Raw genomic sequence first — 12141 nt, 5'->3', positions numbered from 1 at the left:
ACAGCCCCCCCTGCAGTCCATCTCTCCTGTATGTACACCCCACTCCTGCAGTCCATCTCTCCTGTATGTACACCACACTCCTGCAGTCCATCTCTCCTGTGTACAGCCCCCCTGCAGTCCATCTCTCCTGTATGTACAGCCCTCTCCTGCAGTCCATCTCTCCTGTGTGTACAGCCCCTCCTGCAGTCCATCTCTCCTGTGTGTACAGCCCCTCCTGCAGTCCATCTCTCCTGTGTGTACAGCCCCTCCTGCAGTCCATCTCTCCTGTATGTACAGCCCTCTCCTGCAGTCCATCTCTCCTGTGTACATCCCTCTCCTGCAGTCCATCTCTCCTGTGTGTACAGCCCCCCCTGCAGTCCATCTCTCCTGTGTGTACAGCCCCCTCCTGCAGTCCATCTCTCCTGTGTGTACATCCCTCTCCTGCAGTCCATCTCTCCTGTGTGTACACCCCTCTCCTGCAGTCCATCTCTCCTGTGTGTACAGCCCCCTCCTGCAGTCCATCTCTCCTGTATGTACACCCCACTCCTGCAGTCCATCTCTCCTGTATGTACACCACACTCCTGCAGTCCATCTCTCCTGTGTACAGCCCCCCTGCAGTCCATCTCTCCTGTATGTACAGCCCTCTCCTGCAGTCCATCTCTCCTGTGTGTACAGCCCCTCCTGCAGTCCATCTCTCCTGTGTGTACAGCCCCTCCTGCAGTCCATCTCTCCTGTGTGTACAGCCCCTCCTGCAGTCCATCTCTCCTGTATGTACAGCCCTCTCCTGCAGTCCATCTCTCCTGTGTACATCCCTCTCCTGCAGTCCATCTCTCCTGTGTGTACAGCCCCCCCTGCAGTCCATCTCTCCTGTGTGTACAGCCCCCTCCTGCAGTCCATCTCTCCTGTGTGTACATCCCTCTCCTGCAGTCCATCTCTCCTGTGTGTACACCCCTCTCCTGCAGTGCATCTCTGCTGTGTGTACAGCCCCCTCCTGCAGTCCATCTCTCCTGTGTGTACAGCCCCCCCTGCAGTCCATCTCTCCTGTGTGTACAGCCCTCTCCTGCAGTCCATCTCTCCTGTGTGTACAGCCCCCTCCTGCAGTCCATCTCTCCTGTGTGTACAGCCCCCCCTGCAGTCCATCTCTCCTGTGTGTACAGCCCCCTCCTGCAGTCCATCTCTCCTGTGTGTACAGCCCCCTCCTGCAGTCCATCTCTCCTGTGTGTACACCCCTCTCCTGCAGTCCATCTCTCCTGTGTGTACAGCCCCTCCTGCAGTCCATCTCTCCTGTGTGTACAGCCCTCTCCTGCAGTCCATCTCTCCTGTGTGTACAGCCCCCTCCTGCAGTCCATCTCTCCTGTGTGTACAGCCCCCTCCTGCAGTCCATCTCTCCTGTGTGTACAGCCCCCCCTGCAGTCCATCTCTCCTGTGTGTACAGCCCCCTCCTGCAGTCCATCTCTCCTGTGTGTACAGCCCCCTCCTGCAGTCCATCTCTCCTGTGTGTACAGCCCTCTCCTGCAGTCCATCTCTCCTGTGTGTACAGCCCCCTCCTGCAGTCCATCTCTGCTGTATGTACAGCCCCCTCCTGCAGTCCATCTCTCCTGTGTGTACAGCCCCCTCCTGCAGTCCATCTCTTTTGTGTGTACAGCCCCCCCTGCAGTCCATCTCTGCTGTATGTACAGCCCCCTCCTGCAGTCCATCTCTCCTGTGTGTACAGCCCCCTCCTGCAGTCCATCTCTCCTGTGTGTACAGCCCCCTCCTGCAGTCCATCTCTCCTGTGTGTACAGCCCCCTCCTGCAGTCCATCTCTCCTGTGTGTACAGCCCCCTCCTGCAGTCCATCTCTCCTGTGTGTACAGCCCCCTCCTGCAGTCCATCTCTCCTGTGTGTACAGCCCCCTCCTGCAGTCCATCTCTCCTGTGTGTACAGCCCTCTCCTGCAGTCCATCTCTCCTGTGTGTACAGCCCCCTCCTGCAGTCCATCTCTGCTGTATGTACAGCCCCCTCCTGCAGTCCATCTCTCCTGTGTGTACAGCCCCCTCCTGCAGTCCATCTCTTTTGTGTGTACAGCCCCCCCTGCAGTCCATCTCTGCTGTATGTACAGCCCCCTCCTGCAGTCCATCTCTCCTGTGTGTACAGCCCCCTCCTGCAGTCCATCTCTTCTGTGTGTACAGCCCCCCCTGCAGTCCATCTCTCCTGTGTGTACAGCCCTCTCCTGCAGTCCATCTCTCCTGTGTGTACAGCCCCCTCCTGCAGTCCATCTCTGCTGTATGTACAGCCCCCTCCTGCAGTCCATCTCTCCTGTGTGTACAGCCCCCTCCTGCAGTCCATCTCTTCTGTGTGTACAGCCCCCCCTGCAGTCCATCTCTGCTGTATGTACAGCCCCCTCCTGCAGTCCATCTCTCCTGTGTGTACAGCCCCCTCCTGCAGTCCATCTCTTCTGTGTGTACAGCCCCCCCTGCAGTCCATCTCTCCTGTGTGTACAGCCCTCTCCTGCAGTCCATCTCTCCTGTATGTACAGCCCCCTCCTGCAGTCCATCTCTCCTGTGTGTACAGCCCTCTCCTGCAGTCCATCTCTCCTGTGTGTACAGCCCTCTCCTGCAGTCCATCTCTCCTGTGTGTACAGCCCCCCCTGCAGTCCATCTCTGCTGTATGTACAGCCCCCTCCTGCAGTCCATCTCTCCTGTGTGTACAGCCCCCTCCTGCAGTCCATCTCTCCTGTGTGTACAGCCCCCTCCTGCAGTCCATCTCTCCTGTGTGTACAGCCCCCCCTGCAGTCCATCTCTCCTGCGTGTACGTCCCCTCCTGCAGTTAATCTCACATTTATTCCGGTAATCGGAGTGCTGTACTGTAGGCTGAGGGTTTTGCGCCCTCAGATTAGCAGTATACATACACGTGCACAGCGGCTTTTTATAACCTTGGCTGTTTAACCCATGAAGCTCTGCCCCATCACGCCTCACAGGAGCAACTACACTCTGTACGTCCGCCTGACAAAGGAGCAGCAAACAGAAACGTCTCTTCATTTCCGCAATTTTATTGGTTTTGGTTACAATAACAACGCAAGTCACATGGCGGGTCACATGACACGGCCTCAGACACGCCACCAACCTATCAAGGCACTTGTTTCACAAGCCAATAACATCTGTTGTGTTCTCGCTTGTTCTACATTCGGAGCTCTGATTGGATCGGACGGGGCTAGGCTGTGGGAAGTGTATGTCTGCGTCTGTGATTGTCTTCACTGCTTCCGGTACACAGTGATCCACACCGCAGACATGGCGGAGCGTGCGCGGAGCTGGGGTGCGGAGCTGTAGGACGAGGACACGGGTACGTTATCCGTATGTGTGACGTGTGCTGTCCTGTGCGCTCGCCGTGCTCTGTACGCTCAATGCCTGCTGCAGGCAGTGTAGTGTTTCTGCTTTCCTTCTTCCAGCAGCCATAACTTTTCTTCTTCTCCTCCTTAGCTATGTGAGGGCTTCTTTTATACTGGACAAGTTGTTTTTGTTTTGTTTTTCTTTACATTTCTCACTTTACCATGTAATGTACTAATAAGTGTGAAAGGAATTCCTCAGGCAGGGTCAGTGTTGGGTTTTGTTTTTATTATTTATAAATGTATTATATTATTTACATCTGATGTGTCCGGGTGATTCTTCAGGTCAGCCCGATTGCAGTAAAGCTTAACTTCTGTATGTTTATTATTTCTGTGGTTTAGAAAATTAGAAACTTTGTAAATTAAATGGTTTAATTGGAGGTGTCACCGGGAGCTACCAGCCTGTCCCCTTACATGTTATCTACCTGCGCGGCCAGTAGCGATCTGGATGTAAGCAGCACTTATATCATACACAAACAGAGAGCATAGAATGACAATTGTGCAGAAATATCCTGCAGTAAAACATATACCAGTAGTCAGCAAGTGCTGATGAAAAGATGATAACAAATACAGGGTATTTAGTCGATACGTTTTTTTTCAAAAAAATGTATACCAAGCCGCTTCACCGCGTCAAGGTAACCCTATTGAAGCAGTCCCTATCTAATGTATTTAAAACCTGAACATGTGAACAGTGTCTAAATGAACATTTTTCCGTGCCTATGCATGATTTGAGAGACTCCACCCCTCTCTTGTGTGACATGCACATAAAGAGCTGGCTTTCACCACGTGCCCATACTAGGAAGCGGCCTGTCTTCATCCTCTTCATTTAGACACTGTTCACATGTTCAGGTTTTAAATACATTAGATAGGGACTGCTTCAATAGGGTTACCTTGACGCGGTGAAGCAGCTTGGTATACATTTTTTTGCAAAAAAAAAACGTATCGACTAAATACCCTGTATTATCATCTTTTCATCAGCACTTGCTGACTACTGGTATATGTTTTACTGCAGGATATTTCTGCACAATTGTCATTCTGTGCTCTCTGTTTGTGTTTGAGTCAGTGGGTGGTATGAACAGTGTCCTACCGACTTTTTCATATGTGTGCATGTCACATGTGTTTTTAATCCAGCACTTATATCATGTCTGTCATGTGACTGCAGGGAGAAACTGAAGTTCTGTTCCCCCTGCAGCCGTGTGTGTACAGAACAGGCTGGCAATCACTGTGCAGGGGGCGTGATAACATTGGTGACTGGTATAGCCCCTGCAACACCCTAATCACTGCTAGCCAGCATCTGCTGGAAGAATATAATCCAATTTTCCCCCTCTAGCAGCTCTTCCAGTAACACTGCCAGATATAATTTTAAAAGAGTTTTTCACGACTTTATTTTTTTTTTCTGTGGGGCTCAGAATTTGTAGAAATGTAGATACTATCTACCTGCTCGTCCCTGCATCAATCTGATCCAGCATAGAGGGGTCACGGACCACTTCTGCCAGTGATTCTTCTGTTTTTTGTGCCGTCTCCTCAACAGAATAGCTTCTACTCTTCCACTCCGCTCTGTTAATGGACCATGACTGCCAGTGTCATGCTGGTTGATGGCTGGCTCGCCACTGCGTGGAGCTGGCTGGCAATCTGCATGATGTCTGCAGTGACGCCCCATCGACAGAGCGGAACAGAAAGAGAAAAAATCTATTGATGTGAAGTCTAAGGTAGCAGGAGAGATGGTCTCTGGGCAGAACAGGCATGTAGTAATCCGCTACCTGCCTGTAAGCTCTTTTTCCCATAGGATAAATGCCACAAGACCTTGGATCACATCTTTGAACACTATTACCTGCAAATATCTGCAGGTAAACGGAAGTTTCCCTTTAAATGCAGCTGTCAGATATACACAACTGTAACTAAGTGGAGATCGGAGCTAGCTCTGTTCACTACTGTTAGATGTTGGTGCTGGCAGTATAACCAGTCCTGTGTTGACCTCCATACGCTTCGCACAGAGAATTAACGGTTTAAGTGGCCATCTGTTATTCACCTCCAGCTACATACGTGTTTAAAGTTCTTTCCTATAGATTACAGTAGCAATACCATATTATTCATCTATTCTACACGTAAATATTGGTTTCTCTAATTTTCTAAGACTTGTTCCAACTTCACTTTCTAGGCTCAAAAGTCCTTCCAAGATGGCAGGTCGCCGGAAACGTGCAGCTCCAGTCAAACTGGATGATGGAGCAAAGAAGCTGCTGAATTGGAACATGCATGAAGATAGAAGGAATGATGTAATGCTGGACGAGGATGGTGCATCAGCCGAGCCGAGTACATCACTTTCCCTAATAAATGACAGTTCTGAAAGGTTCTCATCCTTGGATGAGTCTGAGGGTCCAAGTTCAAGGCCACAAAGAGAAGACAGTAATGATTTCAAAAACATCTTGGCTCCGTTATCTGTAGATCTTAGTTTATTAGTCTTGCCCTTTCCTGGTTATGATTTCTGGAGAGCTTTGCTTGGTGAATTCAGTGTTCATGTTTCATCCGGGAAAAATTTTAGTTCAGACTTTCATGAATGCAGTCTTACATTGACTAGTACCTCTTCCTCCAGACATACCCAGCTTTTGCTTTGTGTGGAGAAATCAATTATAGATGTTGACGGACCTATACAAGAATCCGGCAATACGCGCTCAGAAGAGGTTTTTGTGGAAACTTCACTTAGCGGCCAAATGCTGAAGGACATAATGTGGCTGCAGAAGAAGAAGCTTATTGCACTTTATCAAAGGACAGCCCATAACAGTGAGCTTAAGGTAATTCATTATGAGGTTGGCTCTAATTGTTTCAATCTCTGATTACTCAAGTTCTGGTTTCTCCAGAAATACATTACACCACCTGCATTCTCGTTGGTTTTGTGTGGATGGTTTCTGAATGGGCAGAATAGAGCTAAGGTGCATTTATGCTGGCTGATTATCATGAACAAGTGTTACTATAAATGCTTGTTTCCTGATAATCAGGTTGCCGATGCTTGTTCGTCTTGTGAAATGATTTATAATCTTGCTTAACCCCTTCATGACCCAGCCTATTTTGACCTTAATGACCTGGCCATTTTTTGCAATTCTGACCAGTGTCCCTTTATGAGGTAATAACTCAGGAATGCTTCAATGCATCCTAGCGATTCTCAGATTGTTTGTTTTTTCGTGACATGTTGGGCTTCATGTTAGTTTTCAAATTTAGGTTGATAGTTTTTGCGTTTATTTGTGAAAATAGCGTAAATTTGGTGAAAATTTTGAAAACTTCGCAGTTTTTTCAAATTTTTAATTTTTATTCTGTTAAACCAGAGAGTTATGTGACACAAAATAGTTAATAAATAACATTTCCCACATGTCTACTTTACATCAGCACAATTTTGGAAACAAATTTTTTTTTTTTTTGTTAGTAAGTTATAAGGGTTAAAAGTTGACCAGCGACTTCTAATTTTTAGAACAAAATTTACAAAACCATTTTTTTTTAGGGACCACCTCACATTTGAAGTCACTTTGAAGGGTCTATATGGCAGAAAATACCCAAAAGTGACACCATTCTAAAAACTGCACCCCTCAAGCTACTCAAAACTACATTCAAGAAGATTATTAACCCTTCAGGTGCTTCACAGGAACTAAAGCAACGTGGAAGGAAAAAATGGACATTTTAACATTTCCATCAAAAATTTTCTTTTAGCATCAATTTTTCCATTTTCACATGGGTAACAGGATAAAATGGATCCTAAAACTTGTTGGGCAATTTCTCCTGAGTACACCAATACCTCATATGTGGTCATAAACCACTGTTTGGGCGCAGGGCTCGGAAGGGAAGGAGCGCCATTTGACCTTTTGAATGGAAAATTAGCTCCAATCCTTAGCGGACACCATGTCGCGTTTGGAGAGCCCCTGTGTGTCTAAACATTGGAGCTCCCCCAAGGCTAGCAGGAGAAATTGGACAACAGAAGTTGTTTTCTAGTTTGTCCTGAGTACGCTGGTACCCCATATGTGGGGGAGAACCACTATTTGGGCGTATGGCAGGGCCCAGAAGGGAAGGAGCGTCATTTGACTTTTTGATTAGAAAATTAGCTCCAATCTGTGTGCCTAAATTTTGGAGCTCCCCCACAAATGACCCAATTTTGGAAACTACACCCCCTAAGGAACTTATCTAGATGCATAGTGAGCACTTTGAAACCCCAGGTGCTTCACAGAAGTTTATAACGCAGAGCCTTGGAAATAAAAATATTTTTTTTTTCCTCAAAAAATGATTTTTTTAGCCCACTATTTTTTATTTTCACAATGGTAACAGGAGAAATTGGACCTGTAAAGTTGTTGTCCAGTTTGTCCTGAGTACACTGGTACCCCATATGTGAAGGGGAACCACTGTTTGGGCACACGTCGGGGCTCGGAAGGGAAGTGGTGACGTTTTGAAATGCCAACTTGATGGAATGGTCTGCGGGCGTCATGTTACGTTTGCAGAGTCCCTCATGTGCCTAAACAGTAGAAACTCCCCACAAGTGACCCCATTTTGGAAACTAGACCCCCCCCCCCAAGGAACTTATCTAGATGTGTGGTGAGCACTTTGAACCCCCAAGTGCTTCACAGAAGTTTATAACGCAGAGCCGTGAAAATAAAAAAATCATTTTTTTTTTCCACAAAAATAATTCTTTAAGCCCCCAATTTTTTATTTTCCCAAGGGCAACAGGAGAAATTAGACCCCCAAAGTTGTTGTGCAATTTTTCCTGAGTACGCTGATACCCAGTATGTGGGGGTAAACTACTGTTAGGGCACACATTGGGGCCCAGAATGGAGGGACCACTGTTTGACTTTTTGAATGCAAAATTGGCTGGAATAACTGGTGGCACCATGTCGCGTTTGAAGATCCCGTGATGTGCCTAAACAGTGGAAACCCCCAATTCTAACTCCAACCCTAACTCCAACACACCCCTAACTCTAATCCCAGCCCTAACCATAACCCCAACACACCCCTAAACTAATCCCAACTTTAACCCTAACCACAAGCCTATCCCTAATCCCAACCCCAACCCACCCCCAACCTTAACCCTAATTCCAACCCTAACCCTAATTTTAACCCTAATGGAAAAATAAAAATATTTTCTTTATTTTATTATTTGTGCCTGGCTATGGGGGTGATAAGGGGGGCAGTGATTTACTTTTTTTTTTTTTTTTTATTTTGATCACTGTGAGAGTATCACAGTGATCAAAATAAATGAATGAATCTGCAGCTTTGCAGATTCCGGCGGGCGCAGTGCGCATGCACCCGCCATTTTCCAACATGGCGGCGCCCATGATCCGGGACATCGGAGGCACCGTGGAGGGTGAGGGGGGGTGATTGGATGACGGGGGGGAGTGGTGGGAAGGGGACGGGGAGCATATGATGACGGCGCCGTCAGTGGGGGTCTCATTGGTGTCTCTAGCCATGGCAGATGCTATTGCAGCATCGGCCATGGCTGGATTGTAATATTTCACCAAATTTCATTGGTGAAATATTACAATCTCTCTGGCTGTTAAAATTGAAAGCCAATCAGGGTGATCATAGCCACGTGAGGGCTAAGCCACCCTCCCTGGGGTGAAGTAGAAAGAGTCCTGTGTGTGCGCCGGTCGGGTGACCATTCAGTTTCCTCGCTTACCCGACCCGCAGGGGGGGGCTATCAATTCATGATGCCACTTAGGCGTCATGGGTCGGATTGGCACCAACTTTCATGATGCCTGCGTGGCGTCAAAGGTTGGGAAGGGGTTAAAAATCATCGTTTTCAACAGCATGTTCTTTGTGAACAGGACCTGTGCTGCCGAGAACAATGCAATGAGAACGATATATTAATGATCTTTCTGTTGTTGTTTGATGAATGGTCTGCTTATCTAAACAGTATATTAAACAATCACTAATTGAGAAACAAGTAGCCAGTCGGCAGTCATTTTATGGATGTCATCGGCCAGTGTAAACAAGCCCTTAGCCAAAGGTGTCTGGCAACAGCTTATCTCACTGAGAGAAAAAAGGTTGGTTATATGGGATTGTCTTGTCCTGATATCTAAGATCAACCATCCACATAAGCTGGTTGACCTGTCTAACCAAAATAGCAAATTTGGTTCCCATTTATATTTATCGCCAGGTGGCTGAAGTAGCTTTATTATGATATAAAAGATCATCCACTACCAGTACATATTTTAGTTACAGTATAATGTTTCGGGTCTATTTTTTTTAACTTTCAACAACTGTGATCCCATAGGGAGCCAGTACAGTGTGTGACCTAGAAGACAAAAAGTAGGCTTTTCCTTAGGTTTACTTGTGTGATTGTTGCGATGGAGTGGATCTGAATAAAATCAGATGAAGTACAATTATGTGCTGTGTCGTTGTTCTGTTTGATGCACTCCCTTAGGGTTTGTGCTGAAGGTGAAATAGATTTATCAAAGGGGATATTACAAAGTAGTGATCATACAGTGGGTACGGAAAGTATTCAGACCCCTTTAAATTTTTCACTCTTTGTTTCATTGCATCCATTTGGTAAATTCAAAAAAAGTTAATTTTTTTTTTCTCATTAACCCCTTTCTGTCATGTGAAGTACTATCCCGTCCATGTGCCCTGGGACTTAATTCCCAGGGACGGGATAGTACGTCACAGCGATCAGCGGCGCCCACGTGGTGAGCGCCACTTATCGCATCCGGGTGTCAGCTGATTATCACAGCTGACACCCAGCACAATGTGTAAAGGGCGGTCACGGACCGCCCCCGACACGTTAACCCCTTGCACACCGCGATCAAACACGATCGCGGTGTACCGGGGGTTAAAGGGAAGCATCGACAGGGAGGGGGCTCCCTCCGTGCTACCCTGAGCCCCCCACAGCAGCGCAATGTGCAGCGCTGCTGCGGGGGGCTCCATCCCTGCAGGTCCCCGAATCTAAGATGGCAACGGGGACCTTCGGGGGCCTGCAGGGAGCTGGCTTCCTCAGTGCCTTCAAAGCGCAGGCATGAGGAAAGCCTGTGCAGTGCCTGTGACAGATCAGCGATCTGTCACATGACAGGTATGTCCCCCCTGGGACAATGTAATAAAGTTAAAAAAAAAAGTGTAAAAATAATTTTTAAAAAAAAAAATCGCTAAATAAATAAAAAAAAAAAAAAAAAAATTCCCTAATCAATGTAATAAAGTTTAAAAAAAAAAAAAAAAGGTGTAAAAATAATTTAAAAAAAAAAAATCACTAAATTAAAAAAAAAATAAAAAATTCCCTAATTTATTTTTTGGAAATAAAAAAACAAAAAAAACAAAAGTACACACATTTGGTATAGACGAGTCCTTAACGGAACCGCCCTATAAAACTGTCCCACTAGTAAACCCCTTTAGCGAACCCCTTAAATAAAAAACGAAGCAAAAAATAATGATTTATTATCATACCGCCAAACAAAAAGTGCAATAATGCGCGATCAAAAAGACGCATATAAATATCCATGGTACCGCTGAAAACGTCATCTTTTCCCGCAAAAAACGAGCCGCCATACAGCATCATCAGCAAAAAAATAAAAAAGTTATAGCTCGCAGAATAAAGCGATGCAAAAATAATTTTTTATATAAAATTGTTTTCATTGCATAAAAGCGCCAAAACATTAAAAAAAGACCTAAATGAGGTATCGCTGTAACCATACTGACCCGAAGAATAAAAGGGCTTTATCAATTCTACCGCAGACGGAACGGTGTAAACGCACCCTCCCCCAAAAGAAATTCATGAAACGCTGGTTTTTGTTCATTCTGCATCCCAAAAATCAGAATAAAAAGCGATCAAAAGATGTCACGTGCCCGAAAATGATACCAATTAAAACGTCAACTCGTCCCGCAAAAGAATAAGACCTCACATGACTTGGTGGTTCAAAATATGGGAAAATTATAGCTCTTAATATGTGGTGATGCAAAAACTATTTTTACAATAAAAAGCGTCTTTTAGCGTGTGACAGCTGCCAAACATAAAAACCGCCATAAATAGTAAATCAACCCCCCCCCCCCCCCCCCGTTATCACCCCCTTAGTTAGGGAAAAATAATAAAATTAAAATAAAATGTATTTATTTCCATTTACCCATTAGGGTTAGGGCTAGGGTTAGAGTTAGGGCTAAGACTAGGGTTAGGGGTGTGCTGGGGTTAGGTTTGGAGTTAGAATTGGGGGTTTCCACTGTTTGGTCACATCAGGGGCTCTCCCAACGCAACATGGCATCTGATCTCAATTCCAGCCAATTCTGCGTTGAAAAAGTCAAACGGCGCTCCTTCCTTTCCAAGCTCTGCCATGCGCCCAAACAGTGTTTTACCCCCACATATGGGGTATCGGCCTACTCAGGACAAATTGCAAAACAACTTTTGGGGTCCAATTTCTCCTGTTACCCTTGAGAAAATAAAAAATTGGGGGCAAAAATATCATTTTTGTGGAAAAAAATGATTTTTTTTTATTTTCACGCCCGGGCGTTATAAACTTCTGTGAAGCACTTGGGGGTTCAAAGTGCTCACCACACATCTAGATAAGTTCCGTGGTGGTATAGTTTCCAAAATGGGGTCACTTGTGGGGAGTTTCAATAGTTTAGGTACATCAGGGGCTCTCCAAACGCACATGACACCCGCAGACCATTCCATCAAAGTCTGCATTCCAAAACGTCACTACTTCCCTTTCGAGCCCCGACGTGTGCCCATACAGTAGTTTTCTCCCACATATGGGGTATCAGCGTACTCAGGACAAATTGGACAACAACTTTTGGGTCCAATTTGTCCTGTTACCTTTGGGAAAAAAAATGGTGACTAAAAGATCATGTTT

At 46.1% G+C, this 12141-nt stretch overlaps 1 protein-coding gene across 2 annotated transcripts in view; it reads left to right on the top strand.

Moving 5' to 3' along the window:
- The first annotated feature begins 3139 nt into the window (after positions 1–3139).
- Positions 3140–12141, top strand: part of SHPRH (SNF2 histone linker PHD RING helicase) — a 217747-nt gene continuing 208745 nt past the window's right edge. The window contains exons 1-2 of one of the 2 annotated variants that reach the window (XM_073557669.1): positions 3140–3297; positions 5499–6129. In XM_073557669.1, coding sequence (XP_073413770.1) covers positions 5518–6129 — 612 coding nt within the window. In that variant the 5' untranslated portion in view covers positions 3140–3297; positions 5499–5517. The remainder of the gene's footprint in view (positions 3298–5498; positions 6130–12141) is intronic. The other variant, XM_073557668.1, reaches the window with a different exon arrangement.

Source organism: Dendrobates tinctorius, unplaced genomic scaffold, assembly GCF_039654945.1.
Source record: "Dendrobates tinctorius isolate UK_male_01 unplaced genomic scaffold, ASM3965494v1 ptg000250l, whole genome shotgun sequence".
NCBI classification, from domain to species: Eukaryota; Metazoa; Chordata; class Amphibia; order Anura; family Dendrobatidae; genus Dendrobates; species Dendrobates tinctorius.
This window is presented reverse-complemented; position numbering and strand designations above follow the sequence as displayed.